The 26551-nt window shown below is 43.3% G+C and overlaps 2 protein-coding genes across 5 annotated transcripts; both read right to left on the bottom strand.

Annotated features, from left to right (window-relative positions):
- Positions 1-756: 756 nt before the first annotated feature.
- LOC115648243 (protein CLN8-like) lies at positions 757-26514 on the bottom strand. Of its 3 annotated transcripts, none has more exons than XM_030555554.1 (4): positions 12001-12140; positions 10766-10948; positions 3336-3988; positions 757-2284 (listed from the first exon to the last, which is right to left on the bottom strand). In XM_030555554.1, exons 3-4 carry the CDS (start codon positions 3876-3878, stop codon positions 1961-1963), a joined length of 867 nt encoding a protein of 288 aa, XP_030411414.1. In that variant the 5' UTR covers positions 3879-3988; positions 10766-10948; positions 12001-12140; the 3' UTR covers positions 757-1960. The 3 variants fall into 3 exon arrangements, with proteins under 3 accessions (XP_030411414.1, XP_030411413.1, XP_030411415.1); XM_030555553.1 differs by having other exon boundaries at positions 10766-10889; XM_030555555.1 differs by lacking the exons at positions 10766-10948; positions 12001-12140 and adding an exon at positions 26476-26514.
- On the bottom strand, positions 16806-26551 carry LOC115648245 (protein CLN8-like). 2 transcript variants are annotated; one of them, XM_030555556.1, is made up of 3 exons: positions 26476-26551; positions 19167-19805; positions 16806-18112 (listed from the first exon to the last, which is right to left on the bottom strand). In XM_030555556.1, exons 2-3 carry the CDS (start codon positions 19707-19709, stop codon positions 17789-17791), a joined length of 867 nt encoding a protein of 288 aa, XP_030411416.1. In that variant the 5' UTR covers positions 19710-19805; positions 26476-26551; the 3' UTR covers positions 16806-17788. The 2 variants fall into 2 exon arrangements, with proteins under 2 accessions (XP_030411416.1, XP_030411417.1); XM_030555557.1 differs by lacking the exon at positions 26476-26551 and adding an exon at positions 24804-24821.

Genomic DNA, 26551 nt, shown 5'->3' with positions numbered 1-26551 from the left:
TTATCTTTTGTTGTAGCTTGTGAATTTTCCCTGTGCTAAGAGGGAGGTTTATGCCTGTATTTGTAACTTTAAAGTTTTGCCTGGAGGGAAAATCCTTCGTGTTTTGAATCTTTTTGTTACTCTGTAAAGTTATCTTCCATCCTGGTTTTACAGAGGTGATTCTTTTATCTATTTTTAAAATAAATTCTTCTTTTAAGAACCCGATTTATTTTTCATTGTACTTAAGATCCAAGGGTTTGTGTCTGTGTTCACCTGTACCGGTTGGTGAGGATATTATTCTCAAGCCTTCCCCAGGAAAGGGGGTGTAGGAGTTTGGGGGGAATATTTTGGGGGAATAGGACTCCAAGTGGTCCTTTCCCTGATTCTTTGTCTAAATCACTTGGTGGTGGCAGCATACTGTTCAAGGACAAGGTGGAATTTATGCCTTGGGATAGTTTTTAAACTAAGCTGGTAAAAATAAGCTTAGGGGGTCTTTCATGGGGGTCTCCACATCTGTACCCCAGAGTTCAGAGTGGGGAAGTAACCCTGACAGCTTTTTTTTAAAAAAAGGTTGGGATGATTTCTCTTCTAAACATTGTACTGTAATTTTATTTCACTAGACCTCTTCCTCTTTGGTTAGGATAAACCTTAAATTACTCATGTACGTGTGTAAAGTTATTCACAAGCATGTCCTTGGAATCAAGGCCTGACTCAGACACAGGCCACACAGCTGAGACATACAATACACAGACTGAAGGAATAAGCTCAAAGCGGCGCATTTTAATCACTTGTACACAAGACAAACACTGTGAAGCTGCATTGATATTAAGAATCTGTAATACATTCAAAGTGTGCAGTTTTTTACCTATTCCTTTATAAACAGGGTTAATATGAGAAATTTATATTTGGGTTGTTCTCAGTTGCTGAACATGAAGTTATATAATAAAACATTGTCACAGAATGATACTTTAGTACATACATTGTAAAACTTATTTCATCACTGCAAGGCTACAATAGAAAAATGTTGAACAGCGAAGCAGCAGCCATTTCATCAGTAAAACAGAGATTGGAAGAGTCACACAAATTATAATTATTCAACAAAATACTGATTTATGCAAAAAGCCAAAGATAGCATATCATCCAAACATGCTTTGTTGTACAACGAACCCAACTACATTCAGTGTTTTCGGAGACAGTTTAAACTGACTTCTAAATCCATGTAAAGTGAGAGTCTCCCTGAGATCAACGCTAGAGCGTTCTAGAAAGAGAGAACACAGTATATAAATCCTCAATTACTGTACAAGAATTAAAATTTACAGGACTTGGACACAGCTGGCAATCTGAAAGAGCTTGAGTTTGGGCTAGAATCTATAATACAAGGAATTCTGCATTGTTGTGCTAGATAATGGTAGGCTTTGTAAGTAAGAATAAAAATTGATTTAACAAACAAATCACGTCAATGTGAAGAACACAACACATGAAAGCTGCAATCAGAACCCGATGGCAGCAAGGTACTAAAGGGCTTGATCCAACTCGTGCTGAAGTCAATGGGAGCTTTTACATATGGGAGTGTGATAAAGCCCTGCTAAAGGAGTACGCCAATTTTACATTAGCAAAACCTAAAAATGCACTACATCTATTATTCTGTGGATTTTTACAAATCAACTTACACCTCCCTTACCTTTCTATCACTAACTTGCCAGTTCCCCCAAAATGAGATTTTATTACATTATGCTCCCAGACTGAAGTTACTGACATGAATCCTGAGTCAAAAATTTTGTGTGTCTATTTTAAATCTAGACAACAACAATTTTAAAAAACACTTGTGATAAATGAGTACAGTACACTAATAGCAATCTACAAAGGGATCAATATATTCATAGACTTCTTGTAAGCAATTCTATTTTCATAGACTCAGTAGTAAACCTGCACCATATTCTTTTGGACATACTTTACTATTATCCCAACAGCTGTTGCAACACTATATCCTCTTCTTTTGTAATGTTTCACTATTTAGTTTTCCAGAGGATCCAAAAACAGCAGTGAAAAATGAAAAATTCCAGTCAACTGGACCAAAGAGCCGCCGAGTCGATCTGTAAATCCAGTATGGATTAAGTATTATTGTAAGTGTACTTAACCCCATAAAAAAGACGATAAAATGTGGAAGTCCCAGATTTTCCACTACATCATTCCAATTGGAAATACACACCCACCACATGTGATAAATAAGGACCATGCGGCAGTGTTGCATATGGATCAGTACCCATTGGTTTGCCTTCCATAAAAGGGTGTTAGCATAGCCAGTCTGAAGAGAAAACAACAAAGAAAGAGAAATGAGATTGCACCTTTGAGATAAAGCAGTCAGCATTTTTTAGAAATAAGATATATATTATATAGAAATAAGATATAAACTTGTCTGTTGGGTAAACTGCCATACAAACATTCTCTCCATCATATTTCTCTTGAGTGCTTAGAGATTGCACATTTATATAGAACTTTCTGTCCAGCAGAATTCTAAACCACTTTGCAAACTATGTGCATACAGCTTAGATGCAGCCACCTGTTGGATGGAGGAAAACAATCAAAACAAAGCAGATGTCACAAAAGTGGAGGGGAAGTAGCAAGATCCGGGAAGTTTTGGCCAACACCACCCAGGCAAACCATGACTCTCTGACTGCTCTAGGATGTACAGACAGGATCTCCATGTTTAAGGTCTCATTAAAACCACTGCAGAAGGGCTGAAGTGATCCTGCCAGGGCTTGTGGCTGTAATTCTAAAGAGTGCAGATATTTTATAATTTAATCTTAAACTACTAAACTTATTGCTGGGAACTGATTGCAGTTTGGGAAGCAGGGCTGATTTCTTTTCTCCCTACAAGCATGGAAGAGCTCTTCAAGGCTGTTCTCCGTCTCTGCATCCATAGAATATACATACACACTCATATGTGAGCACACATGCACAACCTTTAGTCTTCAGGAGAAATGTAATGGTCTGTATTAGGACTGGCTCATCAGCTCCAACATTCTCATGTTACTATTTTCACTCAAAAAAAATCTTTAAAAAATAGAGTTTAGTCACTTAACATTTAGTCCTGTGCACTAGATCCCAAGTGAGTCTGTAAAGTAATTTTTAAAATCTTCCCTTTTTTAAAAAAATTGAACAAGTATTTTAGGGTGTTATAATTAAGGATTCCCTGGACTTCAAGTCTGGAAGAAAAATTCTTCTGTAACCCCAGAACTAATCTCCCAGTTTGAAGGCCAATATTTCTTTGCAGATTTTTTTTTTTTGAGGGTGAGGCAATGGGAGTTTTATAATGGAAACTTCTATCATCAACAATTAATACAGCAAGTTCTTACCCTTAGAAGAAGCGAGTACATGCAGATTGAAGGAGTGCTCATCTCAAGTAGCAGTCCCATCACGGGCAGATAGTGTCCAGACTTTATGTTAAATATCAGACCAAGAAGCCCACCCAAGGCAAATAAATGATGAACTACCAAGAACACATCACATGTCCTGAAAACAATATTAGACACATGGACAACTACATTTTCAAACAAGATGAAGCCAGAGCCTATTAAGCAATGAAACCAACTCCACTTTTGTTGTGAATACACTTTGTCAGCTTGGAAAACTGGATCTATGAGCATGGCCCACAACCCAGCTGCACAACTCTGAATCCCAAGCAGGCCACGAGCAATAGCTATATTCGAGAAGACCTTTTGCTTTGCTGACAAAGTGCGATAACTGGCACTGATCCATGAGGCCAACCAGTGAAGTAGAATAAATACACCCAGGTAGATGAAAAATCCAACTGCTACTAACTTCAAACGAACTTCCCACAGAACATAGTCCCAGTCAAATATGACACTCAAGGTTTCACCAGCATATGCAAGATTCATTTCTTCTTCTATAATTCAAAATATTTGGAGAGAGTATGAAGCTTCTCACGCAGACATTGGTCTATATTGAGGTTACTGGGCCTTTGCTGTTACATGGAGCAGAAACCCACCTGCAATTAAAAAAAAAAAAGATAGAAGAGACTTGTAGAGAATGGCTGTGTGCATGTATTTTACATACATATATATATACACACTCCCCATTTATGAAAGCTCATTAGTTTCACTACAGTTTAGAGTTTGTTTCTCTTTCCACTGATATTTCCAAACAATTTAGAACTGACATAAAAAACCTACTCAAGGCTGATAATTAGCCTTCAAGAACTCTACTGGGTATATAAAAGAGAAGATGACAGAGGGAAACTCCTTATTTCCTTGCTGGCAGAACGATTAGTGTCAATGGATGTTACAGTCACAAAACCTTTACTTTTTGTTTTCAAGTTATATAAAAATATAATTCTTTTTCCTTAGTTTTTTCTGTCCTTCCTGTTACTTCTACATCCGTAGAATACATGCTATTCTTTATCTTCAAGGCTTCCTTTGCCTTTATAAATCATTCTTCAAGAAGTCTGTCTGGCTGAAGTGTTTTGCTAACAATACTGACAACACATTTTAAAAACAATCTTTCACCAACTTATATGCCAATAGCATTCCCCCCCCCCACCATTCCTCACAGAACACTTGACAATTGTTTTATGACCAATGATTTTTACTTCTAAATAAGTTAACACTCTAGGTGTGAACAGAAACAACTCCTATGGACATAAACAAAGGGGGCCAGTGCTAAAGGGAGAAAAAACCACAACAACTGAGGCTTGCAATTCTTTAGCAGCATGTTTAAGCATCACTGAACCTTCATTTTTCACCTGAACAGCCCTCTACACGGTGAGTCTCAAGCCCCGATCTACACAGTCGGGTTTGTGCCATGATGCTACAGACTCAGTCTTGCGTTACAGCACTAAAAACAGCTGTGTAGATGTTCAGGCTGGAGCTTGTATTCTGAAATCCAGAGAGGAGGTGAGTTTGAGAGCCTGAGCCGCGATGTCTACAGTGCTGTTTAGTACCATAGCATGAGCCCGAGTCTGTAGACTTGGACTCCAAGACTCGCTGCCATTGGTCTTAAAACACACTAGACGTACCCTAAGAATTTTTAGGAATCAAATGTGCACGCCCAGTTTACAGGGTATAGATCAAAATTGCAACTAACCAGCCACTCTGCGCTTGATTCTCATTTACACTAGGGCCACTTTACACTTCCTGGAAGTATAAAGGATCCCTGAATTGTTGGAACAGAATAACGTGGCTGTGACATTATTGACATAAACTGTGACCATATAGATCATTGTTGCAAGCAGGGTCCGATGGTTGCACCAGGTCCTGTATAGAGGAGGCCAAATGGGGTGTAGTTTGCTGGTTATGGTTATGCTATCTGTATGTGTGTATCATTTTTGTATTCAAAGTTATGAATATTGGCTATGTACTTGTTTGATTCTAAGTAGCCTCACTGAAGCATTTGGTCAGCTTCTTGAGAAAGAACTAGTCTCTGTAAGTGCCCAGTCAAGAAACACTTAGCTGACAATGGACTTCGGGAGACACCAATCCACATCTGAGCTTTCCTGAGAACGTTCAAACTAACATGTAAACAATGGTGTCATCCTGCAAAAAGCTGAATCATTCATAGACATGTGACTTGCCCAGCTGGCTACAAACTCCATCTTGTTGAGGGGATTTTACACAGGAGAACAAAGGGGTTTCCATCCACAAGAGAAAGAATATATAAGGCCCTGGAAACCCCTCCATTTTGTCTTCAGCTGGCTCAAGAGATAGCCTCTCCACCCCAAGAGATGCCTGAAAGAAACTGGAAGAAAGTAACTACGGGAGTGTGAGAGATTGCTGGAGCCAGACTAGGAAGGATTCTTGTCTGTGAAAGAAGCGTATTGGAACATCTCTGAAGGTGAGATTTATCTGCATTTAGTTTCCTACTGTATTAGGCTTAACCTTGCATGTTTTTGTTTTATTTTGCTTGATAATTTAATTTGTTCTGTCTGTTATTACTTGGAACCACTTAAATCCTACTTTTTACATTTAATAAAATCACTTTTTGCTTATTAATTAACCCAGAGCAGGTAATTAATTCCTGGGGGAGCAAACAGCTGTGCATATCTCTCTATCAGTGTTATAGAGGGTGAACAATTTAGGCATTTACCTTGTATAAGCTTTATACAGAGTAAAATGGATTTATTTGGGGTTTGGATCCCATTGGGAACTGGGTATCTGAGTGTTAGAGACAGGAGCACTTCTTAAGCTGTTTTCAGTTAAGCCTGCAGCTTTTGGGGGACATGGTTCAGACCTGGGTCTGTGTCTGCAGCAGGCTAGTGTGTCTGGCTCAACAAGACAGGGTACTGAAGTCCCAAACTGCCAGGGAAAAGGGGCTCAGTGGTAGTCTCAGCACATCAGGTGGCAGTCCCAAGGGGGTCTCTGTGACTCAACCCGTCACAGAGGCCTCAATGCAAATTGCACCCTATATCTATAGTATGTATGTACACACACTTTATTATTTTGTCGAGGAAAAAAAGAAAATCAGTAATGTTATAAATATTCTTCTTTATTATATGTTTACATAAATGGACCTTTGATACACGTAAGCATATACTATTGGCCTGTTATAATTAGAACTTTAAAATCTTTTTCTATATTAAGTCATAGTATGAAGAATAAATAAACGTTTCAACTTTAAAAAAAAAGACAGCCCTCCTTAGAGTTCTCTTCTGTGAGGTGTTTTAATTATGCATGCAGCATCACAGATGAAAAGAAAAACATAAGAAGGGAAACAGGTTAACAATGGACAAAGTATGAATTCCCAAGGGGTCTTGTAAACAATATGTAGCTAGTATATAAAGAAATAGAAAAAGAGTAAAGTGTGATAAGCTTGCAGCTGCAGCTTTGTTTACTAGTAGTTTGTAGCACATGAATAGCTCATGATTCATACAGGGCCTGTTTCACAGAATTAGTAGTCAATAATAAAGCATGTGATACAATGTAGACTATAATGCAAGTGTTAGACTGTTTTAGAATATGTATTTAATCTGATTTATAACAATGTACTTTGGAGTTGTGATGCACCCTAACCTGCCCCACTACACCTGAGCCTGATAACCTCAGGTGCAGATTTCTGAAATGCCAGTAGAGAAAACTTAGTGATGAGTCCTGATTTGGACTGAGTTTTCAGATTCCAGAGAAATGGATAAAAAAGTGTTCTTGCAGAACTGAAGTGTTCTAGATAAGTCGAGTGGAAAAGGTCTTGGAGGGAATCCCAACAATGTTGTTTTGCTTGCAGTTTGGAATATCAGACACCAAAAAACAGAACATAATTCTACAAAATGATAGTCTAGTTCTAGTAAATGCATGAGTAAGGGCTTGTAGGATCATCTTGTGAACAAAACTGCATGGTCAACTTCTGAACAGAATTAGACCACATTGTAAAAAGGTCTTTTATTCCTGAAGCTAATTAAGGACATAGAGAAACAACCTTCTTATTGTCCATCCCAGCATCACAATTATTATTGATTGTATAGTCCCAAATTTTTAAGCTTGTGGGCATAAAGTTAATTAAAACTTCCTCCACATAGTATGGTTTAAACATTTTCTTATATTTTTGTTTTAAAGTATCCATGAGCACAGGTCCATTTTGCTGACGCATTGGACTAGATTGCCATGATCGCTGGACACAGCACATCCTGACAATGTGGCCAGGGGAAGAACTGCCCAGAGAATATCTAATTTAACACAGTTTGACTGGCAGCTATGGTGGGAGGCAGAAGAGGAAGCCATATGGATTGTTAGCAGCATAAGTAAAAAGCTTACAAAAGAGATGCCTTCCTTTCCTGCTCCCCAATATAATAAATAACAGAAAAGGAGGGTGGCAGCCTTATAGCTAGAGAGCAAAGGAATATTGCTTATTTATAGTCTCAGAGGGCCCGATTCTGCTCTCCTTTATACCAGAGCAACTCCACTGGCCCTTCCTTCCCATTGTCTTGCATCCTGAGACAGTGAGAGAGTTAAGAATTCTAATTTGGTACCATTTTACACTCACTCTCCACAGCTATACAGTAGAATGCCAGAATTACATTCGTAACTCTGAAATGTTCATAACTCTGAACAAAACGTTATGTTTTTTCTTTCAAAAGCTTACAACTGAACATTGACTTACTACAGCTTTGAAACTTTACAATGCAGAAGAAAAATGCTGCTTTTAACCATCTTAATTTAAATGAAAGAAGCAAAGAAAGTTTCCTTATCTTGTCAAGTCTTTTTTTTTTAAATCTCCCCCTTTTTTTCAGTAGTTCACATTTAACACAGTACTGTAGTGTACTTGGGTTTCTTTGGCTCTGCTGCTGCCAGATTCATAGAATCATATAATCATAGAATATCAGGGTTGGAAGGGACCTCAGGAGGTCATCTAATCCAAACCCCTGCTCAAAGCAGGACCAATTCCCAATTAAATCATCCCAGCCAGGGCTTTGTCAAGCCTTACCTTAAAAACCTCTAAGGAAGGAGATTCCACCACCTCCCTAGGTAACCCATTCCAATGCTTCACCACCCTTCTAATAAAAAAGTTTTTCCTAATATCCAACCTAAACCTCCCCCACAGCAACTTGAGACCATTACTCCTTGTTCTGTCATCAGGTACCAATGAAAACAGTCTAGATCCATCCTCTTTGGAACCCCCTTTCAGGTAGTTGAAAGCAGCTATCAAATCTCCCCTCATTCTTCTCTTCTGCAGACTAAACAATCCCAGTTCCCTCAGCTTCTCCTCAGAAGTCATGTGCTCCAGCCCCCTAATCATTTTTGTTGCCCTCCGCTGGACTCTTTCCAATTTTTCTACATCCTTCTTGTAGTGTGGGGCCCAAAACTGGACACAGTACTCCAGATGAGGCCTCACGAATGTCGAATAGAGGGGAATGAGCACATCCCTCGATCTGCTGGCAATGCCCCTACTTATACAGCCCAAAATGCTGTTAGCCTTCTTGGCAACAAGGGCACACTGTTGACTCATATCCAGCTTCTCATCCACTGAAACCCCCTAGGTCCTTTTCTGCAGAACTGCTTCCTAGCCATTCGGTCCCTAGTCTGTAACAGTGAATGGTATTATTCTGTCCTAAGCGCAGGACTCTGCACTTGTCCTTGTTGAACCTCATCAGGTTTCTTTTGGCCCAGTCCTCTAATTTGTCTAGGTTCCTCTGTATCCTATCCCTACCCTCCAGCGTATCTACCACTCTTCCCAGTTTAGTGTCATCTGCAAACTTGCTGAGAATGCAGTCCACGCCATCCTCCAGATCATTAATGAAGATATTGAACAAAACCAGCCCCAGGACAGACCCTTGGGGCACTCCACTTGAAACCGGCTGCCAACTAGACACAGAGCCGTTGATCACTACCCGTTGAGCCCGATGATCTAGACAGCTTTCTGTCCACCTTATAGTCCAATCATCCAGCCCATACTTCTTTAACTTGCTGGCAAGAATACTGTGGGAGACCGTATCAAAAGCTTTGCTAAAGTCAAGGAATAACACATCCACTGCTTTCCCCTCATCCACAGACCCAGTTATCTCCTCATAGAAGGCAATTAGGTTAGTCAGGCATGATTTGCCCTTGGTGAATCCATGCTGACTGTTCTCGATCACTTTCCTTTCCTCTAAGTGCTTCAGAATTGATTCCTTGAAGACCTGCTCCATGATTTTTCCAGGGACTGAGGTGAGGCTGACTGGCCTGTAGTTCCCCGGATCCTCCTTCTTCCCTTTTTTAAAGATGGGCACTACAGTAGCCTTTTTCCAGTCATCCGGGACCTCCCTCGTTCGCCATGAGTTTTCAGAGATAATGGCCAATGGCTCTGCAATCACATCTGCCAACTCCTTTAGCACCCTCGGATGCAGCACATCCACCCCCATGGACTTGTGCTCATCCAGTTTTTCTAAATAGTCCCGAACCACTTTCTCCGCAGAGGGCTGGTCACCTTCTCCCCATACTGTGCTGCCCAGTGCAGCAGTCTGGAAGCTGATCTTGTTTGTGAAGACAGAGGCAAAAAAATCATTGAGTATATTAGCTTTTTCCACATCCTGTCACTAGGTTGCCTCCCTCATTCAGTAAGGGGCCCATACTTTCCTTGACTTTCTTCTTGTTGCTAACATATCTGAAGAAACCCTTCTTGTTACTCTTAACATCTCTTGCTAGCTGCAACTCCAAGTGTGATTTGGCCTTCCTGATTTCACTCCTGCATTCCTGAGCAATATTTGTATACTCCTCCCTGGTCATTTGTCCAAGCTTCCACTTCTTGTAAGCTTCTTTTTTGCGTTTAAGATCAGCAAGGATTTCACTGTTAAGCCAAGCTGGTCGCCTGTCATATTTACTATTCTTCTTACACATCGGGATGGTTTTTTCCTGCAACCTCAATAAGGATTCTTTAAAATACAGATTGCCCACTTCCAGTTCCTTCCAAATGAGATATGTGGTTGCAGGGTCAGTTCCTGACTCTGTTGACATTCTACTATATATAACTAGGCAACATACAAAGTAGTGGAGAATCAGGCCACTAACGTCAGCATAGTTACAACGGTGTGAAGAGAAAGTCCCAGAAATTTTCCACTCTCAACTCCCCACAAAAAAAAAAGGCAAAGAAAAACACACACACCCCCCCCACCAGCATAGTTACATACAGCACTCTAAATAGGGTGGTTCACACTCTGTGTGAAATTCCCCTGACTTCATACAATAGCCTCTCCTGGAAGCAGAAGTAGGATGTTTTCTCAGCATTTAAAGAAAACCAGCAGTTAGTTAATGCTGTCTCATCCCCATTTCCTCCTCCTCACAAGAGGGACCAGTATGTTACTTACTGGCTGGTCTGCTTCAGTTGTTTCTCCCCACAGCCTCTGCGCTTTCCTGTCTTGTATTCAACAGCTGCACTCAGCCGAAAAGTCCGGGCTGCTTCTTCCACCTTTGATGCAGAAGTAGCTGCCCCTGGAATGGAAATGCAACATCTTGGAGCCCTAGCTCGGCACCGTGGCAAGAAGAGACACCTGCACAGGCAATAATGTTACTTATGGCTTTTCCTGCCCCACCCTTTGTTTCAGCCTGAAGTAAACCGACTGTCCCTCCCTCCCCGGAGGGGGCAGCGGAGCACCCCAAATAACCCGCACGGGCCAGCCGGACTCTGGGGTTGTTCACAGTTCTCCTTGGAGCTTAATTCTGCAGTGCAAGGAGCGGGGCAGGCCACACTCTGTCCTGGTACTGCAGCCAAGTTTCGCGTTCCACTGATGGAAAGGGTGATCGCCCCCCATACAGAGTCCTGACAAAACACTGCACGAGGGAGTGTGTTGTCATTGGCAGCGCAGCTGGTCGGATGCAAAACATGTCCAGTGCAAAGCCAGCCTGAGCCCAGCTAGAACCACTGAGCTGTGTAGAAATGTAGGACTTGGAGCCGACAGACAGATCCTGCCAATACCCCGCTGTGGGCAGGACGAGTGTGTGTGTGTGTGTCTGGCACAGAAATAGTGTGTCACACGCGTGTGTTGTCTCTATCGTGCCTGGGTTGTGCTATATGAAGGGGCCCTGCATCTTATTTCATCACAGCTGCTAGGTTTTGCACAGCTTGGTGTGGGGCAGTTCTCAGCAGTCACAGTCACGGATTTCCATCTCTGTGTGCTCCCCCACTCGGGTTGGGGTGCAGCAGGATGGGCCCTGCAAGAAGCAGGGCCAGGGAGGTGAGTCAGGGGTGGGTGGGGGTTGGCGAGCCCGAAGGCAGGGGGACTGGGGAAATCGGTGGGGATCTGGGTACTGGAGAGAGTCGGGGAGCACATGGAGTAGGATGCCTGGGGTTATTTGGAGGGGCAGGGTGGAACAGAATTGGTTAACTGGGGCGGTCAGATGGGAGAAGTGGGTGAAAGAGCCTGGACCAGCTAGGCAGGGGTGGGTGAGAACCTCGGCATTATTGGGGTGGGGGAGGAGAGTTTTACAGCAGCGTCGCCCAGCTTGCATCGCTTCCAGTTAGCTTCCCCCACTCTAGTTCTGTCCCCATTCTGCTCCTTTCCCTGCCTGCCCCTTCTGCCCAGCCCCCAGCTTTGCTGCTCACCGAGTCTCTTCTTGCTGTTGTCTGGAGCTGCTTCCTGCTGACACTGGCTGGGAACTGGAGTAGGGAGGGGGCCAAGCCCCGGTCAGGCTCGTTTCAGTTTCACTTTGGATTTTTCATGCCCTAGAAAAACGCGGCCATGTCTGTTCTTTTTTTTAAAAAAAAAATCTTAATGTTTCTTATAAATATTAGGTTTTATTTATTTCTACTAAGGGAACCTATGTTTAAGGATTATATTACCTGACATTGTCCCTTTAATTATTAGGAACTTTAGAAGCCAACATGTTTGACACTGAGATGGTCTGAATCAGCAGGTTTCAAGAGCATACTCTCTGGGGACAGCTAGAGATTGAAATTCACCTTGTGCAGGGTTCAAATAAGGCTCTAGCTACCAGTGATTAGTACTCAGGCTTTAAACAAGTAAAGTAAATTTCAGCCCTGCTGAACAAGCATAAATCAGCTTTTATATCTAGCATTTAGAATAAGGTCTGTCTATTGACCAGAAGGAATGTAGATTATTCTGTACATGAGCAGTTTTTATTTTACAAAAGATTGCTAGAGTCTTTAGTAGGTTGCTAAATTCTGCTGCCTGTATTTTTTTTATTCCTAGTGTTGTATTAAAACAATATTCATATATTCGGGTTGAGAGTAGCCTTGGCCTTTGGGATTAAAATAGCATGAATAAAACCTTTCCCTTTTAGATGTAAGGGGACTTCCTCCATGGTTCCCACCCACAGGAGGCCTTGTACCTCCTGGGCAAGCAGATGCTCGTGAGAAGGGTCCCTAAAGAGGGACAGGGAGGGAGTTTGAGAGGGATAGAAATAAACTGGAGGGTATATCCCCCTGATACCATGCTGAGGACCCTTTGGTCTGATATTATAGAGGCCCAGGCAGGGAGGAAGGGGAACAAATGGTTGGAAAATAAAAGGAGTGCTGGATACAGGCTGGAAGGTTGCCCTTGGGTGCACTCCAGTAGCGTAGCTAGTGGGGTGCAGGGGAAGCAGCCACTTTCCCTCTGCGCATTTTCAAAAAGCGGCGCCTGCCAGGCTGGTCCTGACGGCAGCACGGCCAGAGGAGCCGGGGGCGGGGGGTGGCAGATGCAGCCGGAGGAGCAAGGGGGCCGGCTCCTCAGCCATTGCACCCCACACTCAGCATGGCCCCAACATAGCCGCAGCCACCTCCTGCGGCAGCTCAGGGCTCGGCGGCCAAGCACTCCCCCCCTTGCTAATGCGGCGGGCAGGGGGAGGCAAAAGGGTCCCTGTGCCTTTAAGGCTGCCTGGCTGGCGAGCCCTGTGTGGAGTGCACCGAGCGCCAGGAGCAAGCCAGGGACAGGCGGCGGAGCAGGACAGAAGGTGAGCTACAGGGGTCTGGAGCCTTGCACTGGGGGGGGGTCCGGGCAAGGGGCTCCCTGGGGCTGGGCCCGCAGGACAGGGGTGCAGGCTTCGCTGTCTGAACGGGGGGCCTTGGGACGGCGCAGGAGCCTGGAGCCTGGGGCTGGGGGGGGACGGAACCCTGCAAGTGGGGCCGGGCGGCGCAGCCCAGCGGGGGACACCTGCAGAGCACGCTGGGCAGCAGAGACTTTCCCAGGATCGTGGGGGGACAGAGATATCTGCATCCCCGGGAAGGAGTCCTGAGCTGGAACCCAGGGTTAATCTGGGGGGGAAACAGGAGGAGCTGGGGGGTGTGGCCAGGGGAGGAGCCAAGGGGCATGGCCAGAGGAGCCAAGTGGGGGCACCTTTTTTACGGTTGCTCCCCCTACGCTTAGAACCTGGCTACGCCACTGCATAAAGATACTTGTAAACCGACATCTGTGATGAAAATTTTGGTACTAATGTTAAGTTTTAGGGATAAGAATTTTGACATGGATGTTAAACCTTATGATAATGCTACTTTTCAATTAATGCCTGTAAACAGACTTAAAGCTTACCACAGCGGAGAAATCATAACAAACCTGGTTTGCTGGGTGAGGGGAAAACTGAGGCATGCTGCCTCATGGCCTTAATGGCTGGATGCCAAGAGAACCATAACACAAACTTCCTTTGAGACAGTTTACTGCACAAGCGTTAGTCACTGACTAAGGGGAGAGAGGACACTCTGTACCTCAGAGGCACACCATGCACCCCCATGTTCATCCTTATAATATGATTGTGTGGTATCCAATGAAAAGTTTGTCATGCCAGGTATCTTCAGAAGGCTCATGATGCACTCAGCATTGTTGTTATAGTAATGTTATAGGTTGTAATTTCATGTATACAATTATGAGGCTGAAAATGTGTCCTCATGGCTTAAAACAAGCCCAGCATAACTCTCCAGGAGCAGAGGGGCAGTTCACACCTCATCAGAGCATGTATGGGACAAACCCAGCCCAGTCTCAGAGGAACAAAGGATATGGGTCTAGGCAGCAACAAAGGATCTGTTGGACTCTTGAGTGAGTCACCCTGCTTCCCTTGGTCAGTTTGGGACTACGATGAGGTAATGCTCACCTGACTCTGAAGGGGGCGGGGAGGCAAAGCCAAGATGGAAGAAGGAACATGATAAAAGAGAGAGACATTTGCCATGCTATCTCTCTTCCACCTCCATTTACAGATACCACCACCAAGTGACTGAAGCGCTGAGCAAAGGGGGAGAGACTGGCTGAAGGGCAACCAGCTAGCCTGCGGTGAGAAGCATCTTAAGTTTGTAAGGGCACTGAAAGTGTTAAGATCAGCTTACAATGTGTTTTGCTTTTATTTCATTTGACCAAATCTGACTTCTTGTGCTTTGACTTATAATCACTTAACATCTATTTTTTATAGTTAATAAATTTGTTTATTCTACCTGAAGCAGTGGATTTTGTTTGAAGCTTATCAGAGCCTCCCCTTGGGATAACAACCCTGGTACATATCAATTTCTTTGTTAAATTGACGAACTCATAAGCTTGCAGTGTCCAGCCATCATATCTGGACACTGCAAGACAGAGGTTCCTAGAGGTGGATTATAAATTCTAATTCTATAGCATGAGACAATATATTCATGTAATGTTTAAGAAAAGTTTATAAATGAGTTCCAATAGTTCATGGATTAGGGACCCAATCTTATGGGATCGACAGGCTTCTGTATAGATTATTTAGGTTAATTTTTCTATCTACACAATGGGACTCAATGTTCAGTCTAGAAGATACCATCAGAGATGCTTAGTTTTGCAGTTCTCAGACTGTGGATTTGTGTCTCCAGAGCTAACATGCTTGTTAAAAGCAAAAATATTTTTAAATAAATAATATATAGAGGTGAGAAATAAGAGTCTTCAACCCTATTGTCCCTCTGCAAATTTGTGTACACAGAATCAATCTCTTACCTCTCTCTAAAAGTGCAAAGTTTCAAAAAGTTTGATGAATAGAAGTTTTTTGGGGGCAGAATAGATCTGGACAAGGAGAAGAAGTCTGGAGATAAATGTGAGAAGCGAGGGACATATGCTTGTTTTGTTAAAATATTATATGTTTGCTGCTGAAGAAAAAATCCAGAATACTTAACATTGTTGTTTTATTTAAATAAAACAATTTAAATGTCTGTCTGGTGGTGTTCTCCTCCTAATACAGCATGGCAAGAAAATCCTCCAAATATTAATGATTAACCTGTTGAACTGGAGATAGTTCACTTCCCAATTTACCTTTGGTAAATGAAATAACCAAACAATCATTCATTTTCTGATATAGCAGTAAAACTAATCTGAAAAGTTTTCAACATAAATCACCATTTAAAAATGTATAGTGTGTACCTTCTAAAAATGAAAAACCTACATCTCCGTGACTTGGGAAGAATATGTATTAAGGTTATAACAACCAATAATAATGCACTTTTGGATAGAAAACCATGATTAAATCGAGTCTTCCTGACTAGTGATTTAAATTTTGCTTTAAATCAATTTGATTTAAATCAAATCCATCCTGCACAGTAATTATCTGCAACTGTCATAAACAGATAGTTAAGGGTTAATGTCTCTTTTACCTGTAAAGGGTTAAGAAGCTCAGTAAACCTGGCTGACACCTGACCAGAGGATCAATTGGGGGACAAGATACTTTCAAATCTTGGTGGAGGGAAGTCTTTGTTTGTGTTTTTTGTTTTGGGGGTTGTTTGCTCTTGCGGAAAAAGAGGAACCAGTCATGCAACCAGACTCTCCAATCTCTCTGAATCAGTCTCTCATGTTTCAAAATAGTAAGTACTAGCTAGAAAAGGCAGATAGTCTTATGTTTGTTTTCTTAACTTGTAAATGTGTATTTTGCTGGAAGGATTTTTACCTCTGTTTGCTGTAACTTTGAATCTCAGGCTGGCGGGAGAAGTCCCTCTAGTCTATATGAATCTGAATACCCTGTAAGCATTCACCATCCTGATTTTACAGAGATAATTTTAACTTTTTTTTTCTTTAATTAAAAGCTTTCTTTGTTAAGAACCTGACTGATTTTTCCCTTGTTTTTTAAGACCCAGGGGTTTGGGTCTGAACTCACCAGGGATTAAAGGGGGGGGCAAGGTTAATTCCTCTCTGTTTTAAGATCCAAGGAGTTTGGATCAGTGTAGCCTCTCAGGGTAACCCAGGGAGGGGAAAGTCTGGGAGGGAGAAAAGGAGGGGGAATGGTTTATTTCTCCTTGTTTTAAGACACAAGGGGTTTGGGTCTTGAGTTCCTCAGGGAAGGTTTTGGGGGAACAGAAAGTGTGCCAAACACTATATTTTGGCTAGTGGCAGCGTTATCAGATCTAAGCTAGGAATTAAGCTTAGAAGGGTCCATGCAGGTCCCCACTTTTGGACGCTAAAGTTCAAAGTGGGGGAAAAAACCTTGACAGCAACACACAGCAGTTTATTGAGAAGGAATTACAGAAATGGTAAAGGGTTATATTAACCACACAACTACTATGTGAGACATTAAGAGCTATACATTAAGAGCTATACATTCCTGTTAACAAGTTTCTCTTTCACAAATATACACAAACTGGCCCTGCGCTAGCATCGTGCAGTTCCTGCTTGGCAAACAGAGAAAGTGGTTACCAATTTTATAGATGGCTTTTTCTCTCCTGGTCTGTTCTTCTCAGCCCTCTGGTCTGTCTCGGATTCCCTCAAGGCAAGACCTGGCTGCCTTGAGACTCCTCTCGTTCACAGTCCAAATCGGACCCATGGTGCAAAGTTCTGGCTACTCTGTCTAGCAGCATTGCTTCTTCAAGTATCAGTTAAGGAGTCCCAACCACAGCAATTTACTTTGCTTGATTCTTATACTCTCTTTCCTCAAAGGAATCACATGTCTTAAAAGCATACCCAGTGGGGGTGTGGTTACTAATTTTTACCTAATTAGTGTTTTAGAATGGGCTGGGGGCTGGTTCCGAATGAAGATCACCCCACATTTACTCACTCATCACTCACTCACTTTGGCTCTCTGTGTGATGTCCTTGTTGTAAGGTCCCTATAACCAGGTCGACCTGAGCTCCATGCTGGAACTTTACAGATGTGATATTTACTTTTGCCTGGGCCCATATTTGCTAACCAACAGGTTCAATATCTTACGCCAGTCTGGCATTATGCTCCCAGACTAAAATTACTGGCATCAATCCTGACTGAGTCAAAGAGTGTATGTATATTTTAAAGATAGACTAGAACAATTTTAAAATACTTTTGATAAATGAGTATAGTACACTGATAGCAAACTGCAAACAGATCAATATATTCATAGACTTCTTGTAAGCAATTCTATTTTCATGGACTTGCTCGTAAACCTGCACCATTTTCTCCTGGCAATATTTTACTGAAACCCTAATAGCTCTTGCAGAACTATATCCTCTTCTTTTGGAATGTTTCACTATTTAAATTTTCACAGGATGCATTTTTCATTGCTGTATTTGGAAATTTCCTTTCAACTGGACCAAAAAGCCGCTGAGTCGTTTTGAATGTCCAGTATGGATTAAGTATTAATGTAAGTGTACTTAACCCCATGAAAAAAACAATAAAATAGGGAAGTCCCAGATTTTCCACCACGTCATTCCAATGGGAAATACACACCCACCACATGTGATAAATAAGGACCATGCGGCAGTGAAGCATATGAATATTTACCCATTGGTTTGCCTTCCAAAAAAGGGTATGAGCACAGCCAATCTGGAAGAAACAACAACAAAGAAAGAGAAATGAAAATTGCAGCTTCAACATAAGGCAGTCAGTGTTTTCTAGAAATGAGACATATTTAGTTTTCCAGCTGTGTTCAGTGTAAACTGCCATACAAACATTCTCTCAATCATTTTTTCTCTAGAATGCTACAAGATTGCACATTTCTATAGCACCTTTTGTCTAGCAGAATTTGTCTAGCATCACTCAGAAGCAGCCAGCTGACGATGGATGAAAACAATCAAAATAAAGCATATGTCACAAACATGCACAAGGGTCAGTAGGATCTGGGAAGTTTTGGCAAACACCACTCAGGTATACCATGACTCTCAAACTGCTCTAGCATCTACATGCGAAGCGCTGAGAGGATAGTGCCAGGACTTGTGACTGTAGTTCTAAAGAGTTGGCATACTTTAGGATTTAAATTTAAAACTCTAAGACATACTCTTTGGAACAGATTATGGTTTGGGAAGCAGGGCTGATTTCTTCTCTCCCTACAAGCATGGCAGCTCTCTTCAAGGCTATTCTCTCTCTCTGCAGCCATAGAATATACATAATGTACATAAACACTCATTTGTGTGTGAACACAGACATATTTTTAATCTCCAGCAAATATGTAATGGTCTATATTAAGCTTGTTGGAGCTGATCAGCCATTCTCACGTTACTATTTTCAGTCTTTAATAATAAATCTTTTAAAAATAGAGTTTAATCACCTAATCTTTGCTCCTGTGCACTAGATCCCAACTAGTGAGTCTGTAAACTAGTTTCTTAACATTTCTTTCTTTTTGTTTCTTTGCTACAAAATGGGTAAAAAAAGTCAAAAGATTTTCTAGACAACAGTTAATTATTGGTAGGGTGTTATAATTAAGGATTCCAATGGTTACACCACTTTAAGTTTGGAAGAAAAATGTATTTCTTGACCCTAGAACCAATCGGACATTTTAGAGGTCAATATTTCTTTGTTCGCTGATTTGTTTTGAGGAGGAGGCAATATCAGGATTATGAGGGAAATTTCTTTCTCCCATAATTAATACAGAAGTTCTTACCCTTGCAAGAATAGAGGATATGCAGTATGAAGGATTGTTCATCTCAAGTAGCAGTCCCATCAGGGGTAAATAGTGTCCAGACTTTATGTTAATTATCAGACCAAGAAGTCCACCAAAGGCAAATAAATGATGAACTACATTGAACACATCAAATATCCTGAAAACAATGTTAGACACATGAAAAACTACATTTTCAAACAAGAAGTACCCAGCGGCTATTAAGCAATGAAACCAGCTCCACTTTTGCTGTGCATACACTTGGTCAGCTTGAAAAACTGGATCTATAAGCAAGGCCCACAACCCAGCTCCACAACTTTGAACTGCAAACAGGCCACGTGTGATATCCATATTCCAGAAGATCTTCTGCTTTGCTGATGAAGTGCGATAACTGGCACTGATCCATGAGGACAGCCAGTGAGCTAGAAGAAATACTCCCAGGTAGCTGAAAAAACCAGCTGCTAGTAACTTCAAACGAACTTCCCACAGAACATAGTCCCAGTCATAAAGGGCACTGAACGTTGCACCATCATTTGCAAGATTCATTTCTTCTTCTATACTTCAAAATATCTGGAAGGAGTCTGAAGCTTCTTACTCACACAGACTACAGAGCCTGGGCTGTTACACTGAGCATAAACCCATCTGCAAATAAATAAAATAAAATCAATAAATAAATCCTTGCAGCGAATGGTTGTATGTGGGTGTATATGTGATCTCCCCATTTACCAAAGCTCGTTAGTTTCGCTACAGTTTAGCATGTGGTACTGTTTCCACTAGTATTTCCCAACAGTTTAGAACTGACATAAAAAAACCTGGTCAAGGCTGATAATTAGGGTGACCAGATGTCCTGATTTTATAGGGACAGTCCTGATTTTTGGGTCTTTTTCTTATAGAGGCTCCTACTGACCCCCACCTCCTGTACCAATTTTTCACACTTGCTGTTTGGTCACCCTACTGATAACTGACCTTCAGGGTCTCAACCAGGTACATAAAAATGAAGATGAGCTATAGAGAGAGACTCCCTGTTTCCTTACTTCCAGAACTATTAATGGCAATGGATGTTACAGTCACAAAACATTCACCTTTGGTTCCCTAGTTACGTAAAAATATAATACATTTTCCTTCTCATTTTCCTTACTGGTTTTTATGTAGACTAAACACTATTCTTTAGCTTCTTCAAGGCTTCATTTGCCTTTATAAATCATTCCTCAGAAGCCCCTCTGGCTGAAATGTTTTGCTAACACTACTGACAACGCATTTTTAAAACAATCCTTTACCAGCTTATCTGCCAAGATCATTCTCCCCCACACCTTCCTCACAGAACACTTGAAATTTGTTTTATGACCAATGTTTTTTACTTCTAACAAAGTTAACATTTCAGGTGTGAACAGAAACAATTCCTATGGACATAAATGAAGGAGGCTAGTGTTAAAGGGAGAAAAACAAACTCAGCTGAGGCTTACAATTCTTTAACAGCATGTTTAAGCATCACTGAACCTTCATTTTTCACCTGTAGAGCCCTCTGGATATGTCCACACAGTATTTTAAAACCCACAGCAGTGAGTCTCTGCGCCCTGATGTACAAACTCAGGTTCGCACTACTGTGCTACAGACTCAGGCTCCTGCTACAGTGCTAAAAAACAGCAGTGTAGATGTTTGGGCTCCAATTGGATCTTGGGTTCTGAAATCCATGGAAGGGGTGAGTTTGAGAGCTCCCCGCACCAGCCATTGGCTGGGAATGGCAAACCGTGGTCACTGGGAGCTGTGGGTGCCTGTGCCTGCAGACGGTCAATGTAAATATTGTCTCACGGCCCACCAGCAGATTACCCTGACAGGCCGCGTGTGGCCCGCAGGCCACAGATTGCCCACCACTGGTTTAGCACCATAGCATAAGCTTTGGGCTCTGAGCCTCTCTGCCACTAGTTTTAAAAGGCAACATAGACATGAGTTTTTAGGAATCTATGAATCTTTAGGAATCAAATGTACACGCCCAGTTTACAGGACACAGATTAAAGCTGCAACAAACCAGCCACTACGGGCCTCCTTCTCAGTTACATTAAGGCCACTTTATACTGCCTGGAAGTATAAAGGAGCCAGGAACTGTTGGAGCAGAAAAATGTGGCCTAAATGTAAATGAGAATTGAGCCCTATCTCTACAGTACATGTACACACACACTATTATTTTGTCTAGTAAAAAGAAAATCAGTAATAGTGTAAACATTCTTCTTTATTATGTTTATATTAACAGAACTTTTGCTACATACAAGTGCATACTTTTTGTCTGTTATAATTAGAACTTTTTAACCTTTTTCTGCATTGTCATATTATGAAAAATTAAAACTTTTCGAAGTGTACAAAAAGAGAGCCCTGCTTCTTACAGTTCTCTCTTCTGTGAGGTGTTTTAACTATGTATGCAGCCTCATAGGTGAGCACATTTGTATGCCTTGCATGCACAAAGAAAAACAGAAATAAGGAAACAGGACAAATGGAAAATGGACAAAGCATGAATTCACAAGTGCCCTGTAAATAATAAATAGCAAGTAGATGAAGAAATAGTCAGAAAATGAGTAAAGTATGATAAGCTTGCAGCTGCAGCTTTGCTTTCTAGCACTGTTTGTAGTGCACGGACAGCTCATGATGAAGGCTACAGTTTGATCACTGATTCATGACTTTAACAGATCTCCGTGACTTTGGCAGGGCTCTGTCTGTGCGTTCCTCTCCCCAGTGTGGCAAGGTTCAGGCTTCAGCTCTCAGCCCTGTGCAGTACGGCTCAGGCTTCAGCCCCGCTGTGACCATAACCTGATTTCGTACATTTTTACCATGACTGTTCTGCGAATTTGGCTTAATTTTACCGTGACAAAATCGTATCCATACTCATGATCTATACAGGGCCTGGTTCACACAATTAACAAGCCAATCATAAAGCCTGTGATACAGTGTAGAACATAATACACATATGTTAGTCTCTTTTGGAACATGTATATAATCTGATTTATAACTACTGGTATGTACTCTGGAGTTGTGATGCTCCCTAACCTACCCCACTACACCTGACCTGATCACCTCAGATGCAGCTTTCTAAAATATCAGTAAAGAAACCTCAGTGACACGCCTATATTTGAACTGAGTTTTTGGATTCCAGAGAACTGGATAAAGTGTTTTCCCAGAACTGGAAAAAGTGTTCCGCATAAGTCAAATGGAAAAGATCTCAGATGGAATCTCAACAATGTTGTTTTGCTAGCAAATGGGAATATCAGACACCCTAGAAAATGGGAGTACTTGCATGAGAAAGGGCTTAAAGGATCATCTTGTGAATAGAATTGCACAGTCAACTTCAGAACCTTTTTAAAAGGTTTATTATTCCTGAAGCTAACTAAGAGGGTAGAACATACAGAAACAACTTCCCTATTGCCTCTTCAGCATCATAGCTATTATTAATTGTATAGCCTAGAATTTTCAAGCTTGGGGGCACAAGGTTAATTAAAACTTTTTCCACAAGAGGTGGTTTAAAGAAGATGAACATTTTCTTTCTTCTTTATTTTAAAACATCCATGTCACAAGTCCATTTTGCTGATGCATTAGACTAGATTGCCATGACTGCTGGACATAGCACAGCCCGTCATTATGACCAGGGGAAGAACTAATTTAACACAGTCTGACTGGGAACTCTGGTAGGAGATAGAAGAGGAGCCATTGTTAGCAAAATAAGTAAAAATCTTCTACAGAGATGTCTGCCTTCCTTCCCTACTCCTCAATAGAATGAAAAACAGAAAAAAAATGATGGCATCCTAATAGCTAGAGAGCAAAGGAATATTGCTTATTTATATTCTCAGAGGGTCTGATTGTGCTCTCCTTTACACCCCAGTAATTCCACTGGCCTTTCCCTCCCACTGCCTTGCATCTTGGACCAGTGGGAGAGTTAAGAATTCTAATTTTGGTAGCACTTTACACTCACAGATGTATTCAACTACACAATGTACAGGGAGGTAGGAATCAGGCCATTAACATCATCATAGTTTACACTGATGTTAACAGAAAGTCCCAGAAACCTTCCTCTCTCAACTCCCCACAGAGAAAGATAGAGGAAGCAAAATACCCTCCAACCCAGCCCCTCCTCTCAGCACCAGCACAGTTACATCCACGCTGTGTGAAATTCCCCTGACTTCAAGAAATAGCCTCTCTCCTGGAAATAGGGTTGCCAGGCGTCTGGTTTTCAAACAGAATGCCCGGTTGAAAAGGGAGCCTGGCACCGCTGGACTGCACAGCTGACCAAGCTGCTAAAAATCTGGTTGGCCACAGCGGGGCAGGCAGGCTCCATGCCTGGCTCTATGCAGCTCCCGGGAAGCAGTAGAATATCCCTCCAGCTCCTAGGTGGAGGGGCAGCCAGGGGGACTTTGTGTACTGCCCCTTCCCGCAAACGCCACCCCAAGTGCCAGCTCTGCATCTCCTTCTGCATAGGAGCCAGAGGGACATGCCAGCCGCTTCCTGGGAGTCGCACGGGAATTGCCTGGGCTACCTGAGGTCAGCACTGCCCAGACTCTGCACCCGCACCCACTCCTGCACTCCAAACCCCTTGGCGCCAGTCCTGGAGCCTCCTCCCAAACTCCTAACCCCTCATTCCCAGCCCCATCACAACGCCCGCACCCCCAGACAGAGCCCTCACTCCCCTCCCAAACTCCTCAGCCCCACTCCCCAGCGTAGAGCAACTTCCTGCAACCCAAAGTCCTCATCTCCAGCTCCACCCCAGAGCCCACCCACCAGCCGGAGCCCTCACCCTCTCCTGCACCCTAACCCCCTGCCCCAGCCCTGTGAAAATGAGTGAGTGAGCAAGGGTGGGGGAGAGCAAGGGCTTACTGGAGGGAGGGAGGATGGAGGTATCATAACCTAGTCCCAGATTTGGACCTTAGCGTCCAAAATATGGGGGTTAGCATGAAAACCTCCAAGCTTAGGTACCAGCTTGGACCTGGTAAAGCTGCCACCACCCAAACCTTCCCTGGGGACCCCAGGACCCAAATCCCTTGAGTCTCACCACAAAGGGAAATAAACCTTTTCCCTTCCCCGCTCCAGGTGTTCCTGGAGAGATACACAGAAACAAGCTCCGCGAATCTAAACAGAGGGATTCCACCCTCCCCATTTCCAGCCTTGGAAAACAGAAGTACCGAGAGCTAATCTCTCTTCCCCCCTCACTCAGAGAGAATGCAAAGTCAGGCTAGTAAATCTAACACACACAGATTGCCCCCTGACTTCTTCCTCCCACCAATTCCCTGGTGAGCACAGACTTAATTCCCTGGAGTTCCCCACTAAAGAAAAACTCCAACAGGTCTTAAAAAGAAAGCTTTATGTAAAAAGAAAGAAAAATACATAAAAATGGTCTCTCTGTATCAAGGTGACAAATACAGGGTCAATTGCTTAAAAGAAATATGAATAAACAGCCTTATTAAAAAAAAATACAATTCAAAGCATTCCAGCAACTATACCATGTAAACACAAAAGAAAAAAACAATAACCCCTATTGTATTATGATCTCACAACTTGGAAACAGAAGATTAGAAAGCAGGAAATAGAGAAATCCTTCCCATAGCCGAGAGGGAGATAGGCACAAGACAATGAACTGAGACACAACCTTCCCTCCACCCAGACCTGAAAAGTCTTGTTTCCTGATTGGTCCTCTGGTCAGGTGTTTCAGATTACTTCTTTCCAGGTGAAAGAGACGTTAACCCTTAGCTATCTGTTTATGACAGAAGGGAGTGGGGTCCAGGCCTCGGAGAAGGGGAAGGAGCCAGGCAGGGGTGTTTGGTTTTCTGTGATAGAAGTAGGATGTTTTCTCAGCATTGAACTCAAACCAGCACTCAGTTAACGCTGTCTAATCCCCACTTCCTCCTCCACACAAGAAGGACCAGTGCAACACACAGAAAATATTTGCAAATGAATCAGTACAGGACGGGAAACAACAAAGAAATAACCATATGCAGGTTCTCCTACACCGACCCTAAACACTAAAGTGGGTGCTGTAGTTAATAAAGCCCTTCTCCACACAGCACCTTTTGCTTCCTACTTCTTAGTGGCTGGCCAGCTTCAGTTGCTCTGCACTCTCTCCCCGCAGCCTCTGTGCTTTGCTCTGTGCTTCCAACCGCAGCGATCTGCAGACTGCGTTTAAAATAGTGAAGTTCTGGCTGCTTCTTCCTTTGCAGAAGCAGCTGCAACAGCCTTGAGCCCCAGCTTCTCACCACAGCAAGAAGAGACACCCGCACGCGGGAGAATGTTACCTATCGCTTCTCCTGCCCCTTTGCTTCTCCCTGAAGTAAACCGTCGCTCCCTCCCCGGCTGTGGAAGTGGACCACCAAATACCCCCCACCGGCCCAAATACCCTCCGCCGGCCGGCACTCAGTTTTCCTTGGAGCTAAATTCTGCAAGGCAGGAGCGGGGTCAGGCCACACTCTGCGCTGCTGCTGCTGCAGCCAGGTTTCGCGTTGCACTGAGCAAAAGGGCAGCTGCAGCTGCTAGGATGCAAAAAAATGTAACGTGCAAAGCTAGAGCCACTGAGCTGGGTAGCAACGTGGGAGCTGGAACCGAGGGACAGACCCACGGGGGGAGGGTGGGTGGGTGTGTGTGTGTGAGACACACGTGTGTTGCCTGGACTGTGGTATACGAAGGGGACCTCGTCTTGCTAATTGAATTCAGAGCTGCTAGGTTTGGCGCAGCTTGGTGTGGGACATTTCTCTGCGGTTACATACACGGATTTCCCTCTCTGGGTGTTCCTCGGCTGGGGATCGGCAGTCAGGGGCGGCTCCAGGCACCCGCTTGAGGGCTGCAGTCAGGCGGGGTATCTGCGGGAGGTCCGCCGTCCGCCTTTTCAGCGGCAATAGGGCAGCGGGTAGCCAAAGGCAAGGGACCAGCCAGCCTCCCGCAGACACGCGCTGAAAGCCCCCTGACTGCGCTGATTGGGGTGGCAAAATACACAGAGCCGCCCCTGGCTGCAGGAGCCTATCCCATGTGCCCTGCGAGAGCGGGAGGGCTTGGAGAAGGCGGGGTGAGTGGGGATCCGGGTTCTGGAGCGAGTCAGTAGGAAGATGTTTGAAGACGGAGGGCAGAAGTGCACAGGTTAACTCTGGGGTAGGGCAGGAGCGCCCGGAGAGGGATGGTTGTTGGGAAGCATTGGGAGCCCAAGCATTAAGGGGGGGAGGGGTCGGCTCCAGAGCAGCCTCTCCCAGTTTGCTTCGTTTCCAATTAGCTTCCCCCACTCTTGAACTGTCCCCATTCTGCTCCTTTCCCTGCCTGGCCCTTCCACCCAGCCCCCAGCTTTGCTGCTCACCGAGTCTCCTCTCGCTGTTGCCTGGAGCTGCTTCCTGCTGACACTGGCTGGGAACCAGCGTGGGGAGCAGGGCGAG

The sequence above is a fragment of the Gopherus evgoodei genome, chromosome 3 (assembly GCF_007399415.2).
Source record: "Gopherus evgoodei ecotype Sinaloan lineage chromosome 3, rGopEvg1_v1.p, whole genome shotgun sequence".
In the NCBI taxonomy this organism is placed as follows: Eukaryota; Metazoa; Chordata; order Testudines; family Testudinidae; genus Gopherus; species Gopherus evgoodei.
Note: the sequence above shows the minus strand (reverse complement) of the source record. Positions and strands in the feature narration are given on the sequence as shown.

What these genes read in the sequence shown, in the direction of transcription:
- LOC115648245 (XM_030555556.1), bottom strand. Translation starts at nt 19,709, where the DNA reads ATGAATCTTGCAAATGATGGTGCAACGTTCAGTGCCCTTTATGACTGG. An exon ending in TATCCTCTATTCTTGCAAGG is followed by an intron (nt 18,113 to 19,166) that starts GTAAGAACTTCT and finishes TGTTTCTTCCAG; the next exon opens with ATTGGCTGTGCTCATACCCT.
- LOC115648243 (XM_030555555.1), bottom strand. Translation starts at nt 3,878, where the DNA reads ATGAATCTTGCATATGCTGGTGAAACCTTGAGTGTCATATTTGACTGG. An exon ending in TGTACTCGCTTCTTCTAAGG is followed by an intron (nt 2,285 to 3,335) that starts GTAAGAACTTGC and finishes TTTTCTCTTCAG; the next exon opens with ACTGGCTATGCTAACACCCT.